The 19,211-nt window shown below is 36.1% G+C and overlaps 1 protein-coding gene across 6 annotated transcripts in view; it reads left to right on the top strand.

The window, feature by feature from the left end:
- The window catches only part of ATRX (ATRX chromatin remodeler), a 300,618-nt gene that overhangs the window by 106,481 nt on the left and 174,926 nt on the right, over window positions 1–19,211 (top strand). For all 6 annotated transcript variants that reach the window (XM_059158234.1, XM_059158233.1, XM_059158232.1 and 3 more), the window contains one exon: window positions 11,566–11,638. In XM_059158234.1, the coding sequence (XP_059014217.1) occupies window positions 11,566–11,638 (73 nt within the window). The remainder of the gene's footprint in view (window positions 1–11,565; window positions 11,639–19,211) is intronic.

Below are 19,211 nucleotides of genomic sequence, written 5' to 3'. Positions count from 1 at the left end.
TAGCAAAGACATTTTCACAGTATTTGTTCTTCCAGTTCAGGAGCATGGAAAATGTTTCTATTTCTTTGTGTCTTCCTCAATTTCTTTCATGAGTACTTTATAGTTTTCTGAGTATAGGTTCTTAGCCTCTTTCTTTAGGTTTATTCCTAGGTATCTTATAGTTATGGGTGCAATTGTAAATGGGACTGATTCCATAATTTCTCTTTCTTCTGTCTTGTTGTTGGTGTAGAGAAATGCAACTGATTTCTATGCATTGATTTTATATCCTGACACTTTACTGAATTCCTGCACAAGTTCTAGCCGTTTTGGAGTGGAGTCTTTTGCGTTTCCCACATATAGTATCGTATCATCTGCAAAGAGTGATAGTTTGACTTCTTTGCCGATTTGGATGCCTTTAATTTCCTTTTGTTGTCTGATTGTTGAGGCTTGGACCTCTAGTACTATGTTGAATAGCAGTGGTGATAATGGACATCCCTGCCGTGTTCCTGACCTTAGTGGAATAGCTTTCAGTTTTTCTCCATTGAGAATGATATTTGCTGTGGGATTTTCATAGATGGCTTTGATAATATTGAGGTATGTGCCCTCTATCCCTACACTCTGAAGAGTTTTGACAGGAAGGGATGCTGTATTTTGTCAAATGCTTTTTTAGCATCTATTGAGTGTATCATATGGCTCTTTTTCTTACTTTTATTTATGTGTTGTATCACATTGATTGATTTGTGGATGTTGAAGAAACCTTGCAGCCCTGGAATAAATCCCACTTGGTCGTGGTGAATGATCCTTTTAATGTACTGTTGGATTGTATTGGCTGGTATTTTGGTGAGAATTTTCGCATCTGTGTTTATTAAGGATATTGGTCTGTAGTTCTCTTTTTTGATGGGATCCTTGTCTCATTTTGGGATCAAGGTGATGCTGGCCTCATAAAATGAGTTTGGAAGTTTTCCTTCCATTTCTATTTTTTGGAACAGTTTCAGGAGAATAAGAATTACTTCTTCTTTAAATGTTTGGTAGAATTCTCCTGGGAAGCCGCCTGGCCCTGGGCTTTTGTTTGTTTGGATTTTTTTTTTAAAGATTTTATTTATTTGACAGTGATCACAAGCAGGCAGAGAGGCAGGCAGAGAGAGAGAGGAGGAAGCAGGCCCCCCACTGAGCAGAGGAGCCCCATGCGGGCCTCGATCCCAGGACTCTGAGATCATTACCTGAGCTGAAGGCAGCGGCTTAACCCACTGAGCCACTCAGGCGCCCCTTGTTTGGAGATTTTTTTTTTTTTTTTTTTTTTTTAAAGATTTTATTTATTTATTTGACAGAGAGAAATTACAAGTACATTGAGAGGCAGGCAGAGAGAGAGAGAAGGAAGCAGGCTCCCCGCTGAGCAGAGAGCCCGATGCGGGACTCGATCCCAGGACCCTGAGATCATGACCTGAGCCGAAGGCAGCGGCCTAACCCACTGAGCCACCCAGGCGCCCCTGTTTGGAGATTTTTGATGACTGTTTCAGTCTCCTTACTGGTTATGGGTCTATTCAGGTTTTCTATTTCTTCCTGGTTCAGTTGTGGTAGTTTATATGTCACTAGGAATGCATCCATTTCTTCCAGATTGTCAAATTTGTTTGCGTAGAGTTGCTCATAGTATGTTCTTATAATTGTTTGTATTTCTTTGGTGTTAGTTGTGATCTCTCCTCTTTCATTCGTGATTTTATTTATTTTGGTCCTTTCTCTTTTCTTTTTGATAAGTCTGGCCAGGGGTTTATCAATCTTATTTTTTCAAAGAACCAGCTCCAAGTTTCGTTGATTTGCTCTATTGCTTTTTTGGTTTCTATTTCATTGATTTCTGCTCTGATCTTTATGATTTCTCTTCTCTTGCTGGGTTTAGGGTTTCTTTCTTGTTCTTTCTCCAGCTCCTTTAGGTGTAGGGTTAGGTTGTGTACTTGAGACCTTTCTTGTTTCTTGAGAAAGGCTTGTACTGCTATATATTTTCCTCTCAGGACTGCCTTTCCTGTGTTTCACAGATTTTGAACCATTAATTTCCTGGTTGACCCATTCATTCTTTAAAAGTATGCTGTTTAGTCTCCATGTATTTGGGCTCTTTCCAACTATCCTCTCTTGTAATTGAGTTCTAGCTTCAGAGCATTGTGCTGTGAAAATATGCAGGAAATGATCTCAATCTTTTGATACCAGTTGAGACCTGATTTAGGACCCAGGATGTGAACTATTCTGGAGAACATTCCATGTGCACTGGAGAAGAACGTGTATTCTGTTGCCTTGGGATGAAATGTTCTGAATATATCTGTGATGTCCATCTGGTCCAGTGTGTCGTTTAAGGCTTTTATTTCCTTGCTGATCTTTTGCTTGAATGATCTGTCCATTTTAGTGAGGGTAGTGTTAAAGTCCCCTACTATTATTGTATTATTGCTGATGTGTTTCTTTGATTTTGTTATTAATTGGTTTATATAGTTGGCTGCTCCCACGTCGGTGGCATAGATATTTAAAATTGTTAGATCTTCTTGTTGGACAGACCCTTTGAGTATGATATAGTGTCCTTCCTCATCTCTTATTATAGTCTTTGGCTTAAAATCTAATTGATCTGATATAAGGATTGCCATTCCTGCTTTCTTCTGATGTCCATTAGCATGGTAAATTCTTTTCCACTCCCTCACTTTAAATCTGGAGGTGTCTTCGGGACTAAAATGCGTTTCTTGTAGGCAACATATAGATGGGTTTTGTTCTTTTTTTCCACTCTGATACCCTGTGTCTTTTGATTGGGGCATTTAGCCCATTTACATTCATGGTAAGTATTGAGATATGAATTTAGTGCCATTGTATTGCCTGAAAGGTGACTGTTACTTTATATTGTCTCTGTTCCTTTCTGATCTACTATTTTTAGGGTCTCTCTTTGCTTATAGGACCCCTTTCAATATTTCCTGTAGAGCGTGTTTGGTGTTTGCAAATTCTTTCAGTTTTTGTTTGTCCTGGAAGATTTTTATCTCTCCTTCTATTTTCAATGATAGCCTAGCTGGATATAGTATTCTTGGCTGCATGTTTTTCGTTTAGTCTCTGAATATATCATGCCAGCTCTTTCTGGCCTTCCAGGTCTCTGTGGATAAGTCTGCTGGCAATTTAATATTTTTCCCATTGTATGTTACAGACTTCTTTTCCCGGGCTGCTTTCAGGATTTTCTCTTTGTCACTAAGATTTGCAAATTATATTATTAGGTGACGTGGTGTGGACCTATTCTTGTTGATTTTGAGGGGTGTTCTCTGCACCTCCTGTATTTTGATGCTTGTTCTCTTGGCCATATTAGGGAAATTCTCCAATAATTCTTTCCAATATACCTTCTGTTCCCCTCTCTCTTTCTTCTTCTTATGGAACCCCAATTATTCTAATGTTGTTTCATCTTATGTTGTCACTTTTCTCTCAAATTCTTCCCTCGTGGTCCAGTAGCTGTTTGTCCCTCTTTTGCTCAGCTTCTTTATTCTCTGTCATTTGGTCTTCTACATCGCTAATTCTTTCTTTTGCCTCTTTTATCCTAGCAGTGAGAGCCTCCATTTTTTATTGCACCTCATAAATAGCTTTTCTGATTTCAACTTTGTCATGTTTAGCTCTTTTATTTCTCCAGAAAGGGCTTTTATATCTCCTGAGAGGGTTTCTCTAATATCTTCCATGCCTTTTTCGAGCCCAGCTAGAACCTTGAGAATCGTCATTCTGAACTCTAGATCTGACATATTACCAATGCTTGTATTAATTAGGTCCCTAGCCTTCGGTACTGCTTCTTGTTCTTTTTTTTTTTTTTCTTTTGTGGTGAATTTTTAAGCCTTGTCATTTTGTCCAGATAAGAGTATATGAAGGAGCAAATAAAATAGTAAAAGGGTGGCATTGATGCCAGGAAAATACACTTTAATAAAATCAGAAGAGATCCCAAATCATGGGGGGTTGAAAGGGGATAAAAAGAGGTTCAGGAAAAAAAAAGAAACAGTTAAGAAAACAAGTAAAGAAGAAAATATAAAAAAGGATAATATTTATATATGTATATATATATATTAGATAAACTAGTTAAAAATGTTAAAAAAGAAAAGGGTAAAGTTAAAAATTTAGCAGAAGAAGAAAACAAAAATTGAAAAAAAAATTAATTTAACTGCAAGACTAAAGAATAATGGGGAGAAAGGCACGAGTTCCGTGCTTTGCTTTCTCCTCCTCTGGAAATCCGCTGCTCTCCTTGGTATTGAACATGCACTCCTTGGTAGGTGAACTTGGTCCTGGCTGGATTTCTTGTTGATCTTCTGAGGGAGGGGCCTGTTGTAGTGATTCTCAAGTGTCTTTGCTGCAGGCGGAATTGCACCGCCCTTACCGGGGGCCAGGCTGAGTAATCAGCTCGGGTTCACTTTTGGGAGCTTTTGTTCCCAGAATGCCTTCCGTAGTGTTCTGGAGGATGGGAATGAAAATGGCGGCCTCCCAGTCTCTGGCCTAGAGGAGCCGAGAGCTCGGGGCCCCACTCCTCAGTGCGCCCTCAGAGAATAGCACCCAATTACTCCCGTCTCCCTGGCCTCCGGCCGCGCTCCGAGCTCTTCAAGCCTGCGAGTGGTTCAAGGTAACCCTGAGGTGAGAGCTCACTCCTCAGCTCTGTCTCTGTAGCCGGCTTCCCTGTTCTAATACCTGCAAGCTCTGCGACACTCAGACACCCTCGATCCTTCTGTGACCCTGCGGGACTTGAGGCCACACTGACCCCGCTTGGGCTGCACCCCGTTTTAGCCTCTGGAGCGATGTCCCTCATCGGAACAGTCTTTTAAAAGTCCTGATTTAGTGCTCTGTTGCTCTGCTGCTTGCCGGGAGTTGGCCCCTCCCACCGCGGTCTTTGGCCTTGGATTCACTTCTCCTCCAGTCCTACCTTTCAGAAAGTGGTTGATTTTCTGTTTCTAGAGTTGCTGTTCTTCTTCTATTTGATCTCCCATTGGATTTGTAAGTGTTTTCAATCTTTAGATAAGCTATCTAGCTGATCTCCTGCTACCTGATGTAGTCTCTGCCTGCTACTTCTCCGCCATCTTGACTGCCCTTTATTGTACTATTTATTCTCTCTAAAATATATTTAATTTTAGTTACTGAGTTCTTCGTCTCTTATTGGTTTTGTTTTCTACCTCTTTGTTTTTTTTCTACTTCTTTGTTGAGTATCTCAGTGAGGTTCTCCACTCTTTTCTCAATTCTGGTGAGTGTCTTTATGACCATTAATTTAAATTCTCCTTTAGGCGTATTAGTTATCTCTGTTTTGTTTAGCTCTCTTGCTGTGGTTTTATCATGTTCTTTCAGTTGGGCCATATTCCTTCTTCTCCTCATATTGTCCAGTTCTCTGTGTCTTTTTCTACATGTTAGCCACATGCTCTTGTAAGTAGTGGTCTTATGAAGAGCAGGTTCTGTAGTGCCCTACAGTGTGGTGTCCTTGACATGTGACACTTCTGGATTGCCTGCTTTGGGTGTTGTTTTACCTTAATTTTATGGGTGAGCCTTTTTTGCCTTCATTCTATTCATCTGCAATGGCTCTGTTTGTCTCTTGTGGGCAGGGTTTGGTCCCTGTGTTCTTATGGGCCAGCCTGATGTTTGCCTTGGGCTTGAGTTGAGTCATGCCAGCCATTTATCAGAAATGTGGTAGCTCAGAACTACAGGGTGTTCTCCCCACATTGTCTCCTGAGAAGTTTTGTTTTGTTTTGTTTTTAAAGATTTTATTTATTTATTTGACAGAGATCACAAGTAGGCATTGAAACAGGTAGAAAGAGAGGAAGGAAGCAGGCTCTCGGCTGAGCAGAGAGCTCGAAGCGGGGTTCAATCCCAGGATTCTGGGATCATGACCTGAGGCGAAGGCAGAGGCCTTAACCCACTGAGCCTCCCGGGTGCCCCTCCTGAGAAGTTTTTGTTGGTAGCCTGAGCCTGCGATCAGACTAGATGTCTGCCCTCACCCTGCTGCTGGGGCACAGTTTTGACTCATGTTTGTCCTTATTCTTCCCTCTGCTCCTGGGCGGGAGTCATTTTGAAGTGGTACTGGCCACTTTTGGGGCTGTAAGCACACTGCCTAGTTTGTATCACGTCTTTGGATGGTCTTCTGCCAAGGGTATGTTGGTGGGGGCTGTCTGTAAAAGAACATGGAGGCAGGTTTTGTGTGGTGCCGGTAACATCGATGCCACTCCCATGTGGAAGATGTCTTGCAGGCAACTGATTAAACTGTCCATAGTGAAGACTGGTGTGGAGGGGATAAGTCTACAGAAGACATAGTGGGGTGGGCCATACTTTCAGCAAGGTATGTCTAGAGAGTTAGTGCTATCCTGGTTCCTGTAGGAGTCGTGAGGGAAATGACACCTGCCAGCTTTTTGGTCTTGCAGAACTCTCCCAGTTATGCCTGCCCTTGCAGTACATGCTCTGAAGTTAGCAAAGAAACCACCTTCTCATATACTCCAGGCCCTTCTCAAACTGCTGTTTGTATGCTGTATCTCAGTGGGGTTGGTTTGTTGTGCTGTCTCTTAAGGATGGGGACTCAATTTCCTACTGCTCCCTGGTTCTTCCAAAGTGGAGCCTGCTGATTTTTAATATTTAATGTGTGAAGTCCCACCCATTGTAAGTTCTTGGAAAGTTAGGTCCCTCTGGTTTTGAAAGCCAAATGTCATTGAGATTTGCCTCCCAGTGTGTGGGTCTTCCATGCCGGGGGTGCATAGCATGGGGTCTGCTCTTCTCTGTATGTGTCCGTGGCATCCTTCCTTTCCTCTGACAGCTCCACAGGTCACTTTGCCTTCCACTCCATGTTCATCCTTTCTACCCTCTTTATGGTGGCCTTGTCTGTACATTTAGCTGTGGAGAGTCTGTCAGTCTTCAGAACATGTTCTTTTATTTGCACTGATGTGGCTGTTATGTAGATGTAACCACAGAATAAGGTTAACCTGGGACCCCTCTGCTCCACCATCTTCACAGAAATCCACCTGAACTTTATTTTTAAAAATTTATAAAGTAGATTTTAGATATAAATGTGTTCCTAGCAGGGCTAGAATGTTTAAATTTTCACTTTATCCCAGTTGGGCTTTGTGCATTTAATTTGAATATTTCTTTTTAAAATTTTTATTTATTTTTATTTTTATTTCTTTAAAAGATTTTATTAGAGAGAGAGAGGAGAGAGAATCAGTGGCGGGTGGGTGGGGCAGAGGGAGAGGGAGAAGCAGACTCCCTGCTAAGCAAGAAGCCTGACACAGTGCTCCATCCCAGCATCCTGGGATCATGACCTGAGCTGAAGGCAGACACTTAACCAGCTGAGTCACCCAGACATCCCTGAATGTTGCTTTTAAATAAAACTTTACATTCCTTATATGGAATGTTTATCTGATGAGTTGTTTTGAAAAGCAGGCGTGATTTTCATGGCATATTCTGTTTAATGCATTGCTGTATCAGATGCCTGTATGGATTTTTGCCTGTATGGCTTTTAACTACTGTCCCCAAAATGGTCAGACCCAGTGTGTTTCAGAATTTTCAAGTTTTAGAAAGATAGTATCAATTAGTTAGCATATATTATGTAATAGATCCAATTGCTTGTGAGGCAACACTCCCATAATTAAACAAATTAGTATTTTTGCAGCAAAACATGTGAACATTCATACTTAAAGGAATAAACAGTTTAGATCAGGTTTTGCTGCCAAATGAACTTTGGCAACAATTTGTAAACTTAGTTCTGAGAGCCTTGATTTAAGAATTTTGGTTGACCCTTGAAGAATGTAGAGGTTAGGGATGCTCATCCTCTGTTCAGTCAAAAACCGATGTTTAGCCTTTCACTTTTCAAATACTTAACTCTTAATAGCCTGGTGTTGACTGGAAGCCTTACCAATGACATAAATAGATGATTAATACGTATTTTGTATATTTTATATACTATTTTATTTCATTAAAGTAAGCTAGAGAAAAGGAAATAACAAGAAAATCATAAGGAAGAGAAAATAGTTACTTGGTGTACTGCAGAAAAGAAATCCATGTATAAATGGACTTGTGCAGTTCAAAGCCATGTTCAAGGCTCAGCTATATGGTAGTATAAGAGATTGTATTCAAAGTACCATCTAATACTTACTTTGATATCATATCAATGTTTTGTTATCAGGTTTGTTGGGAAAGCTCTTATTAAGGATTAGAGTATAAGAATAATAAATTGTGAGTTATGGAGTATTCTCATTGGCAAATTGTAGGCTATTGATTTATCTTAAACTTTGGAAAACTGATTTCCATCATTAAACAGCTTCCCTAGTGAAATCAGCATGTTTGATTTCAATTGCTAATTTTCATTTCCCCAAAACACATATGAGAGGATTCCACGATATATCTCTCCTGTTTGGAACTATTAATACATAGTGTAATAAGTAGTATGTATTCATTGGATCTTAAGAAGAGATGGCAGTGTATGGCAAATACTTGTAGAGTGCATTTCTCAATAATTCCTTACCTGAGCACAGGTGTAGATCACTGTGTTCCATTTTGATCATTGTGTTCCATGTAACTTTGTTCTGAAGGATCATCATGCTGTTTAGGAGGTGATCCTTTTTTCATGCGTGTATATCCACAGAAGCCTTGAGAATTGAGCTCTTCTGCAAATGCCAGTCTCTCAACTGTTTGGTGGAATAAGCCCAGCCTTGTTCTTTGGATTGGATTTTCTTTACCCTGGATATTTCTTGGAACTGATTACTTTAGATGATAAAAAGAAGATAATTTTTTTTTTTAAAGATTTTATTTATTTATTTGACAGAGAGAAATCACAAGTAGACGGAGAGGCAGGCAGAGAGAGAGAGAGAGGGAAGCAGGCTCCCTGCCGAGCAGAGAGCCCGATGCGGGACTCGATCCCAGGAGCCTGAGATCATGACCTGAGCCGAAGGCAGCGGCTTAACCCACTGAGCCACCCAGGCGCCCCAAAAGAAGATAATTTTGCTCGGGAATTAACATGTCTAAAAATGGGCCTTTGTAAAAATGTTTAAGCAGAAAAGATTATGAAAGGTTGAAAATAAGCACTATAAAAAGTTCTGTGTTTTTTTAAAAGATTTTATTTATTTATTTGACAGACAAGATCACAAGTAGGCAGAGAGGCAGGTGGAGGGAGGGGAATCAGGCTCCCTGCTGAGCAGAGAGCCTGATGGCAGGCTCAGTCCCAGGATCCTGAGATCATGACCTGAGCCACCCAGGTACCCCAAAAATACTGTTTCAAGAAAAGTTTGGGTGTGAGCCAAAAGATAAGTGGCATTCCTTTTACTTTAATTTTTTTAAAGATTTTATTTATTTATTTGTCAGAGAGAGAGTGCACAAGATCTTGGGAATGCACAAGGGTGTTGGCAGGTAGAAGGAGAAACATGCTCTCCATTGAGCAAGAAGCTCTATGCATAAGTGGCATTCCTTAATAATTTGTTTATATGCATATATAAACATAGTATATTTTCCCAATGTGTCGAGCTTAATTAAGGGAACAATATTTTTGAACTTTTAAAAGGGCTCCCCTGCTCCCATATGTGTAGGTGATTCCAGTTTATTCAGCCATAGTTGGGTATCCTATTATGAGGTATAATAGTTTACTAGAAAAATTGGGACTTGAGAATGACATGAGCAACCAGAGTGAAGAATATGGTCCTAGAATATTGCAGTCCAGTGAACAAGATAGATATAGATAAGTCATTATTTAAAAAAACACCAGAAGAAACATATAAAACTAAAATGGGGCTATGTAATAAACAGCAAGTGGGCCATTTAATCTAAATATTAGAGGAAGACTTAGAGGAACAGGTGACATTTGAACTCAACTTTGAAGGGTGTGTCAGATTTTGAAAAGTGCATTAGGGGAATGACAGTAATATTACTAGTAATATTTCATTTGAAGACTGGTCTGCTTGAGGTATTTATTGTGAGTTTGGTAGGATATTCCAAGATTTATTTTTGCCTTTCTGTATTTAGAATATTTCTGTCCTGAACCTATAGCTTTCTGTGTTCTTTATGGATCTTTTTCCTCCCACCATGTTCTCTGTATATTTTATTATAAAGCAGTTTTATTTTTTTGAGTTTTATTTATTTATTTTAGAGAACGAGAGAGAGCTTGAGCTGGGGGAGGGAGAGGGAGAGAGAATCTCAAGGAGGTTCCATGCTTAGCACAGAGCCTGATGTGGGGCTCAGTCTCATGACCCTGAGATCATGACCTGAGTTGAAATCAAAAGTCAGACACAACTGACTGAGCTACCCCGGTGCCCTCAAAGCAGTGAATATACAGAAAAGTTTGTCATTAACATTGTAGTGTGTTTGCTTTATCACATATCTGTTTATATATCCTTCTGTTTATCCATCAGTGTACCTATTTTTTTTTTTGCCTTTTAACTGTTCATTTTGAATTAATTATAAATTCACGGGACATTGCCAAAATATATATATATATATATATATATATATATATATAGCCAAAATATATATATATATGGCGGTCTGGAACAATATCCTTCATTGAGTTTCCCCCAGTGGTGACATCTTGTATAACTGTAATACAGTATCAAATCCAGGAAGCTGAAGAGTTACTGCAGTTTCACCAGTTTTTCCATGCACTGATTTGTTTCTGCGTGTATGTATATGTAAGTATAGTTCTGTGCAGTTACCACATGTGTAGCTTTTTATAACCAGTACTACAGCCAAGATACTCAACTTATTCCATTACCACAATGTTCCCTTGTACTACCCTTATACACATCCCCATGCTTATCCCCATTCTTAACCCCTGACAAGTGTTAATTTCATTTTTATCTCTAATTTTGTTACTTTGGGGTGGAATCATGGAGTGTGTAACCTTTAGAGATTGGCTTTTTTCACTCAATGTAATGCCCTTAAAATCCTTGATGCATTTCAAAATAAATGGTAAATAAACGTCAGTGTACTGTTCCCTAATTATTTCAGCCTAATTATTTCAGCCTACATAGTATTAATTAGAGGTCAGTATGTAAGTTTGTTTTTCAGGTAAATTTTATATACAGTAAAGAGCACCAGTCTTACTTAACCTCTTTAGATTTTTAATCAAAGGATAGTAGTGTGGCTTTTTAGAAGGAAATCTATACTTCTACTGTACTTGAATATATTTCTGGATAATTCTGATCATGACTATGATACAGATTTAAGTATATTTTACTTCCTACTACCAAAATATTAATAGCAATTTTATTATTCTTCAGTTTTAACAGGTTAAGACATCTGTTAACTTCAAACTTAAAATGGATCACTACAAAGCTAATTTCAGCAAGAAAGTTATGGTACTGTGTTGCTAGATTGATGAAGACTTGTTACTGGGAAGGATTAGCTTTAAAACTGTTGTATTCTGGGAAGGAACTTTGCAATATATAAAATCCAACTATTGTTTTACTGCTGGTACTTCATAAATTCCCCATTGTGCTTTCCCTGTACATTTTTTACTCATGTTTTGGAACCAGAGTACAGTTTAGAACCCACTAGGTGTTCTGACGTTTTTGGCTTTCAGTTTTATTTTACATGATTTTACTTACATAGATAATTTAAAGCTAATTTTAAGTGCACTTTTTTCCCCTCAAGGAGATGAAGCCTTATCTAAATCAGTGCCTGTCACAGTGGATGATGATGATGACGACAATGATCCTGAGAATAGGTATGATTCCATCTGTAAGGACTTTAAAAAGATTATAACACACCCTAGGCGTGGGCACAAACAGCAGCAACGGAACCACAAACCGGTTGTAAAAACCAGGAGTGCCTGCCTTAGAAAGACTCGCTCACAGTCTTCCTGCAAGTTTGAAAGAAAGGCCAGAAAATGGGCTAAAACTCAGAAACCTTAAGAGAAAGTAAATATAAATATTAACACACCTAGCATAGGGTGTGTTATAAATGCAGCACTGTCAATTTTACGTTCCCATGTAAACTGTGATAATTTTTTGAGAATATTTTAATTTTGGCAGAGTATTTTATTGATGAAAATAAATCATTTCAATAAATGGTGACAACAGACATCTCTCTCCTCAATATCTGATTATTGTTTTTAATTGCCATCTAATATGGTGGTCCTGTTTATTAAGACCCATTCAAAGTGATGAAAAGGAGATTGCTCTGATATGTAAGATTAAGAAATTCTTTTCAAACTAAGTATCGATTTATAAAGGGTCCAGACCGATTTGGATTTTAACCATTTTTCAAATAAAATAGTATGATAGTATTAATTTTAATAAGACACAGTAGGTTAGAAGTAAACAGTGTAGCCTTTACAGATTCACTTAACCTGAGGGATGGCTGGGAGAAGAAAAAAATACAAAGACACATCCATATCCTAACAATGAAGAATAATGGAAATGTATTAAAGAATATAACCCTAATTTTTCTACCTATCTCTTAAACCCTTCCTGAAATACAGTATATCCCACACTCATAATCTTCAACAAGATCGTGTGGTATAGTAGGTGGAATTTTAGAATAATGGGGATAAGAATATCTGATTTCTAGTTTTAACTTCTTTTGTCTGTGTGATTGTATGCAAGTGATTCTACCAAAAGTTTCTGATTTCTAAAATGAAAGGTTGGATGAAATTTTCCCTGATTAATTCTAACACCTATTATCAATGATAGACTTAATGGTTTTACTAAAGAACATTCTATTAACCATCCATTTATTTCTGATAGTAAGTTATAATATTAAGAAAACATGAAAATATGCATGTAATTTTTGTGTCAATATTTTGTAGGAAATTAACTTTGAGTTAGTAAATGCTGTGAGCCAGCTGTTATTGTAGCTCTGTTTTCTATATCTTGTTGATGCTGATAGAGTTTTTTGTTTTTAAGATCAGCATTTTTCTAATAGGAGAATGTTTTTATTAAGGTAAATGAACAATTTTATTTTGTACTTTTAAATAGAGATCAGTCATGGGCACAATGATTCAGATGCTGCTTACCTACTAATTTTTTTTTATTAAAAAATACATATATCCACTTATTTTATGAGATGAGGTGGGGTCCAGAATGGATTGGTAAAGGCATATATTTTATTCATCAGCAAGTTTTATAGTACATGATAGCAAGATTATGAAAGCATTTAAAAAAATCTCTTTTAAAATGCTTTAATTCCTCTTTATTTATTTAGACTACTATTTTGTTTTCCTGTAAACCATGAGGGCTCAAATGTTATTAAAAGGCTAATAATGCTTTAAGCATGCTATATTCTATTTTAACTACATACATGATGAACCTTAATCTCCTATTTAGCCACCAAATGAGTGTCATTGAGGTATGATAATTTTATATTTAAGTTAGAACTTGTCAAAATATGAATATGATTTTCATCTTTTAAGTTGCTTGATTATATCTCTCTGTAACTGGCAGATATTTTATTGAAAGGTATATTTAATTCCATCTTGTATTTTTGATTAAAAAATACAACACTGTTCAGTATTTTTGAGAAAAATGAATTTTATCTTGAACATGTTTTTCATTATACTTATTTCAGTGTGCCATTATAAAATATATCATTAGTAACTTGTTTCATTTTCAGCATAACAAAGAGGTATCTAATACCCACGGTGGGCATACAAATACCCACTGGAACTGTTTTTGCATAGATGATGTATTTGAGCATATTTGAATATGCACTTTTAAAAATTTATTTGCAGATCATGATTAAGATTTGGAATTATAGTTACCATTTCACATTTTTGAGTATACAGCATATTTTAGTATACAGTATATTGTGATTGTGTGTAAATTTGTACACAATTGTGTAATTGTGTATAAATTGTGTATACATTTCAAATGCTTTGACTTTTAGCAATGTTAATACATTTTCAGTTTTGACATTTATGGAGAGGTAAATAGTGTATTAATGCCAATGCTTAAGTATTTGGATGCAATAAATTTCTAAAAAACTTTTTTCTTGTTCAAGCATTTAATGTTAATTAAATGTTAATTATAATGCATCTTTTCATGAAAGTTGAAAGAATTTGTTAAAATCAAGATATGGAGGTTAGTTTTTAACCAAAGAAGTTTTGATATTTTTGATATTGAGGAAGTAAATACTTTATAATTCCCTAAACATATATACTTATATGTGAAATATATACTTATATATAAATTTATGGGAGAGTTTTACAGTGGATTGCACTACTGTTTCTGTCTTTTCTATTTTTAAAGCTATGATAGTTTTTGGAGTCATTTAGAAAATTTAGTCATTTCCTGAATATTTTAGTAGGTGTGAATATATAAATTTGTTGTTTTAGCATACTGTTATGTAGCATCATTCATATTTGAAAGTAAATGTATGCCGTTGTGAGGTAGAGTGGTTTAAATTGTAAAGTAATTTCTGTTAAATTGCATTTATATAATAAACAATGAAAAAATATTATATATTGACAGTTTAACTTTTTTTTGGTTGAACTTTTTAGAAAAAAATATAAATAGTAGACTAACTTTATAGTTTGAATTTTGTATAATTGGGAATTTACTTAGAATTTTATAGTTTAGACTTTATGTACTTTTTGAAAGTTTGTAAAGTTATTTAAATTACACGTCCGTTATTTTACAAAGTCCGTTATTTTAATTTGCTGTTATATTAAGTAGCCTTTCAAATACCTTTCAAATACCTATTGCATTTTAAATTGGTTCTTTCATTGAAAAAACATTTATTTATGTAATTTTAAAATTATGATTACATTTCTACAGTTAGCTGGCTTCGAAGATACATTATGATTCTGTAAAAGGGGAATTTTGACTAGACATTTTCTAATGTCCTATATCTGAATACCTATACTGTGAATTAGCCTCAGTGATAAGATGTTAGTTTGTTCAAGTTTAACAGTGTTAATGTTGAGGATCATTAAACCAGGCTTGTCTTTAGAGGTTGCATACTAAAATCAGTGAGGAGTCTGAGAAAGAATTATTTTCAGTATGTTCTTTATTTGTAGATTTTTTCTAAGCATTCTTTTTTTTTATTCAAATTTGACTAAAAGCTGAGATTTTTATATGGATACCCTCCCCTGGCACACACAAAAAACATTTACCTTCTATTTGAAGAATGCTTAATTGGGTCTAATAATACTCCATAGTTTTCTCATAGTTTCTTTCTCAGTGGGGCTAAATACTTACATAAAAGCAAAATTTGATGTGGAGATTGCTTAAAGATTGTCTGTTGTTAATAGAAGTTCTGTACTTAATTATAGTGGGACTACACTGTACCCTTAAAGATTTCCAATTATTTTGTTATTTGGTAATACTTTACTTTTCAACTGGAAAATACACAAATGATTGTTTTTTCCCTACTGATTTGGTGGAGGTATTGAGGTATTCTGTTGATAAAGGTTCTGTACTATTAATTCAGCATATTTTCAAAAGTAATTAATTTTTCCTGGATGTTGTTCATGTTAATGAAGATATTTAATGATTGCTTACCTGATCTCAGCAATGTTTAATGGGTTGGGTATATCTCAGGTCCCTTCAACAAAAGACTTTTCATTTGGTTTCCATTTTAAGCACTTTTTAGAATGTTTATTTTCTACACATGTTTTTATTTTTTATATGAATTTGCTAAATCTGGAATAATTTTTTCTCTGTAAAATATTTTTTTTCATGGTGGTCCTGTTTGGCTACCAAAATTGCTTTGGTTCTCCTTTATTATTTTGAAAAACAAAGCTAGCATTTTAAATGAAGCATTTTACTTGTTTTTATGTTTGAGTAAGGGTTTTAAATGCCTGGCAATTTTAAGGTAACTCCATTTCAGTTTACTCTGTTTTTTGTAGTGCAGGTAAGTATTGTAAGTCATTTAAGTACATATAGATGTCTAGTCTTGTATATAGGATCCATTTGTAGATAACTAAACTGGTTGCAGTTGTCATGAGATCTCTTTCTCATGCTAGGATTTTCAGCAAGGAAATAAACATGGTCATTAGTACTGATCTCTCTGCTTAAGATTTAAACATTATGTTTAGCCTTCTTTCCTGTTCTCTGTTCTTTGGTGATACTGGGACTTTTTAGAGAATGGAAAATAGCCCCACCCTCACCCCCCACCCCCACAAAGGGAGTTTGCATTTTCTAGTGATAGCAAAAATGATTCATTTTTCTGACTTAATATATGTCTCCTTTGTCTTTAGCTTTGAAGTTTATAAATAAAAATGAGAGGAGACAATCCTGTTTTTACCTTTCAAGTATAAGAAAATATTAAACTATCTCTTTAATATCAAATTTTCTAAATTTATATCAGTGTTAATAAAGTTTTTCCTGTTTAAATTTCCTCTAAAACTGCTTTAGATTTTACGTAAAATCAGGGAATGCACGTTTTGTTATTTGAATTTAGTCAAACATTATAGCCTGTGTATAAATTGCTAATAAACTGTGGGTTCTTAATTTCATACAGCTTTTATATTTCTACTAAGTTTTTTAAAAAAGTTATTTGATACTAATGTTCCTGGTACCCTCACTAAAAAGGGAAACAGTGCTGCTTTTCAGTAACTGCAAACATTGTAGGACGTATGACTAACAAATGTTTGAAACTACTGTTTAGCTTTTTGATTCTTTAGTTACATCATTATTATCTCATAAACTCCACCATTTTGGGGTACAGATCATATGCCTTAGTCATTTTTTATAGAAGCGTTCATATCAAGAATACTAATTTTGAACTAAGGAGTTAAAAAATGCTAATATAGATTTTGAAGATGAATTCCATAGCAATTCTATGAAATACTTTAGGGGTTTTTTTTTAAACATTTTTTAATTTAAATTCAGTTAGTCAACATATAATGTATTATTGGTTTCAGAGGTACAGGCCTATGATTCTTCAGTCTTATAGAATACCCCAGTGCTCATTACATTACATACCTTCCTTAATGTCCATCACCCAGTTTGAAATACTTGTTTTTACTAACCCTGAAGTATATATAGCATTTGTTAATGCCTCACACTTTACTGGAAGAATATGGGTTCAACCTTGTTTTCACAAAAAGTTTTTAACATTCTTTGGCTGTAGTCATTTGAATTGTTTTACATCTCAGCATTTTGAATATGGTATTGTATTTGAGCATGGCATATACTTATTTTGTATCTCTAAAGGGTATGCATTTAAACCTATAATCTTATTCAGAATTCTCTGTTTAAACTAATTCTGTTGTATTGTACACAAAATGTAAACACTTTTTAAAAAAATTTGTCATCTTTGTGTATGGGTGCACCATAGTTTTTGGTATTTTTTACTTAGCAATTTTCTTTAAACCTGTTTTCAGAACCTCTTAAAAGATAAAATAGTAGATTATAGGGGTGTATCTGAGATGGCCTGTCAAGAGCACTTTAGAGATGGAGCATACTGGACTAAAGATGTTTAGAACTTTTTAAAAAAATTTTAAAAATTGAAGCTCCAATACTTTCATTTCTAAATACATATTTGGAAATTAATAAAATACAGTTATCTTTAAGAATGTGACTGTTGTAGATTCACCAGGTACTCATAAGCATGGTAGTAGTGAATGAGCAGAAACTGTAACACTAGCATAGTAAGTTTAGAGAATCTTAGGATTCAGGATTCATCTTAGGTGCTACTTCTTGCTTTGCCACTAACTAGCTTTGTTTCTTTGGCCACATCATTTTCCCTTTCTGCGCCTGTTTCCTCATCTGTCAAATGGCAGAATTGGGGCTCTAAAATTTTGTGTTGCTTTTGTAATGGCTGTTTCTCTAAAACCTCCATGGTGCACCAGATCCCTCTATTGATTGCTCCTATTTTAGAAATTAAATATTTTGAATTATTGATTTATGTACCAGCAAAAGGTAGTTTACTTTCTTTCTCTGTTTGAGTGATTACACAAGGAACATTTACGCATTTCTTTTCTAGATAGGATCAGAATAACTAAAGGCTTTCTTGGCTTTCTCTTTCTCTTTCTCTCTTTTTCCTGCTTGGGTGTTTGTCTTTGCATTTTCGGGGTGATTCCTTATTTTATTTTTGCTTCCTTACAGTAGTTGAAGGTGTAAAGGGTCATAAGACATTATTTTGGTATTATGTGATTTAGAAGCCTTAGCTTGTTTGGGTTTTGGGGTTCTATTATTCTCTTGTGCATCAGTTCCAATCATTGTTTTTTTTTTTTTTTTTTTTTTTTTTTTTTTTTGTGGGTTTTACCCTTCCTCCCATATTGTTTTGCTTTCTCCCCTTCTCCCTTCCCTCCCTTTCAGGAAAATGGAGGAGTGGCTCCATTACTTCCAGCTCTGCCCAGGTTTTCTGCCACAGAGTGGCACAGCCTGTGCCTCTAATACTTCTGATAGAGTCGTGACTGCTTTGGATGCTACACCTGTCCCAAGATGTAATATTGAGCATTGAGATTCCAGGGGGGCAGTACCTTGTTGCCTGGATGATTTTCTCAGAAACGTCCTGGAAAGCCTCAAGAAAGGAAACTTCAGTGCAAACAAATCAACTAGGGATCATGACTATACATCCAACACATGCATACCAGCATGGGTCCGGCCGAGGCCTCCAAAATGATGCTTTGCCAGCCTCAGCTGGTTCTCGAGTGATGATGTCCTTGAAGTCTCTGTGGCCCGTGACTCAAGAGTTAAGGTAGTGGAGTTTCCCTTAAAGCATCTCAACAGCAGGCTTTGTAGATGGGACACATCTCACCTCAGCATGTTTGCTGACTACTCAGGTTGAAGGTCAGCCTCAGCCCTTAGGTCCTTCAAGCTAAGTTCTAACTGAGGTGTAGGTTATGTGATAGGCTAGGTTTATGATACAGTGTGTCTTTGATGGAGTGGGCTTGAGCCATCAGTCATGAAAAATGATTTAACTTTTTATTCTTTTTAGGGCTTAATATACAGGACTATACATTAGGTTTTCCATTGGTCAAAAGGTATTAGAGGGTAAATCTAAACCATCTTAGGGAGGTAAAGCTAAGGGAATCTCCATCACTCTGTATGTAAGTTCAGTTTGGAGAAAAATGACCATTCTCTGAATTCTGTAATTTTTTTCCTGTTTCTAAAGCGATTGTGATTGTTCTATATATTATGTTCTTAATGAAGGTTGTTGATTGATAAACCATGTAATTTTTCAGTGTATGGCTCTTATTTAATTTTCCATAATTTATTATGTAATTTCGCAGTTGACATAGAATTGTATCTTAAATCATGTGTATCATATTTCTCAGTGTTTTCATGACAGTCTAGAACTTGAGTATGAATTAGGTAGGTTTACATATTTTGACTTCCATTTGGTAGACA

The sequence above is a fragment of the Mustela lutreola genome, chromosome X (assembly GCF_030435805.1).
Source record: "Mustela lutreola isolate mMusLut2 chromosome X, mMusLut2.pri, whole genome shotgun sequence".
Lineage (NCBI taxonomy): Eukaryota > Metazoa > Chordata > Mammalia > Carnivora > Mustelidae > Mustela > Mustela lutreola.
The sequence above is the reverse complement of the archived record's forward strand: the minus strand, read 5'-3'. Positions and strand labels throughout refer to the sequence as shown.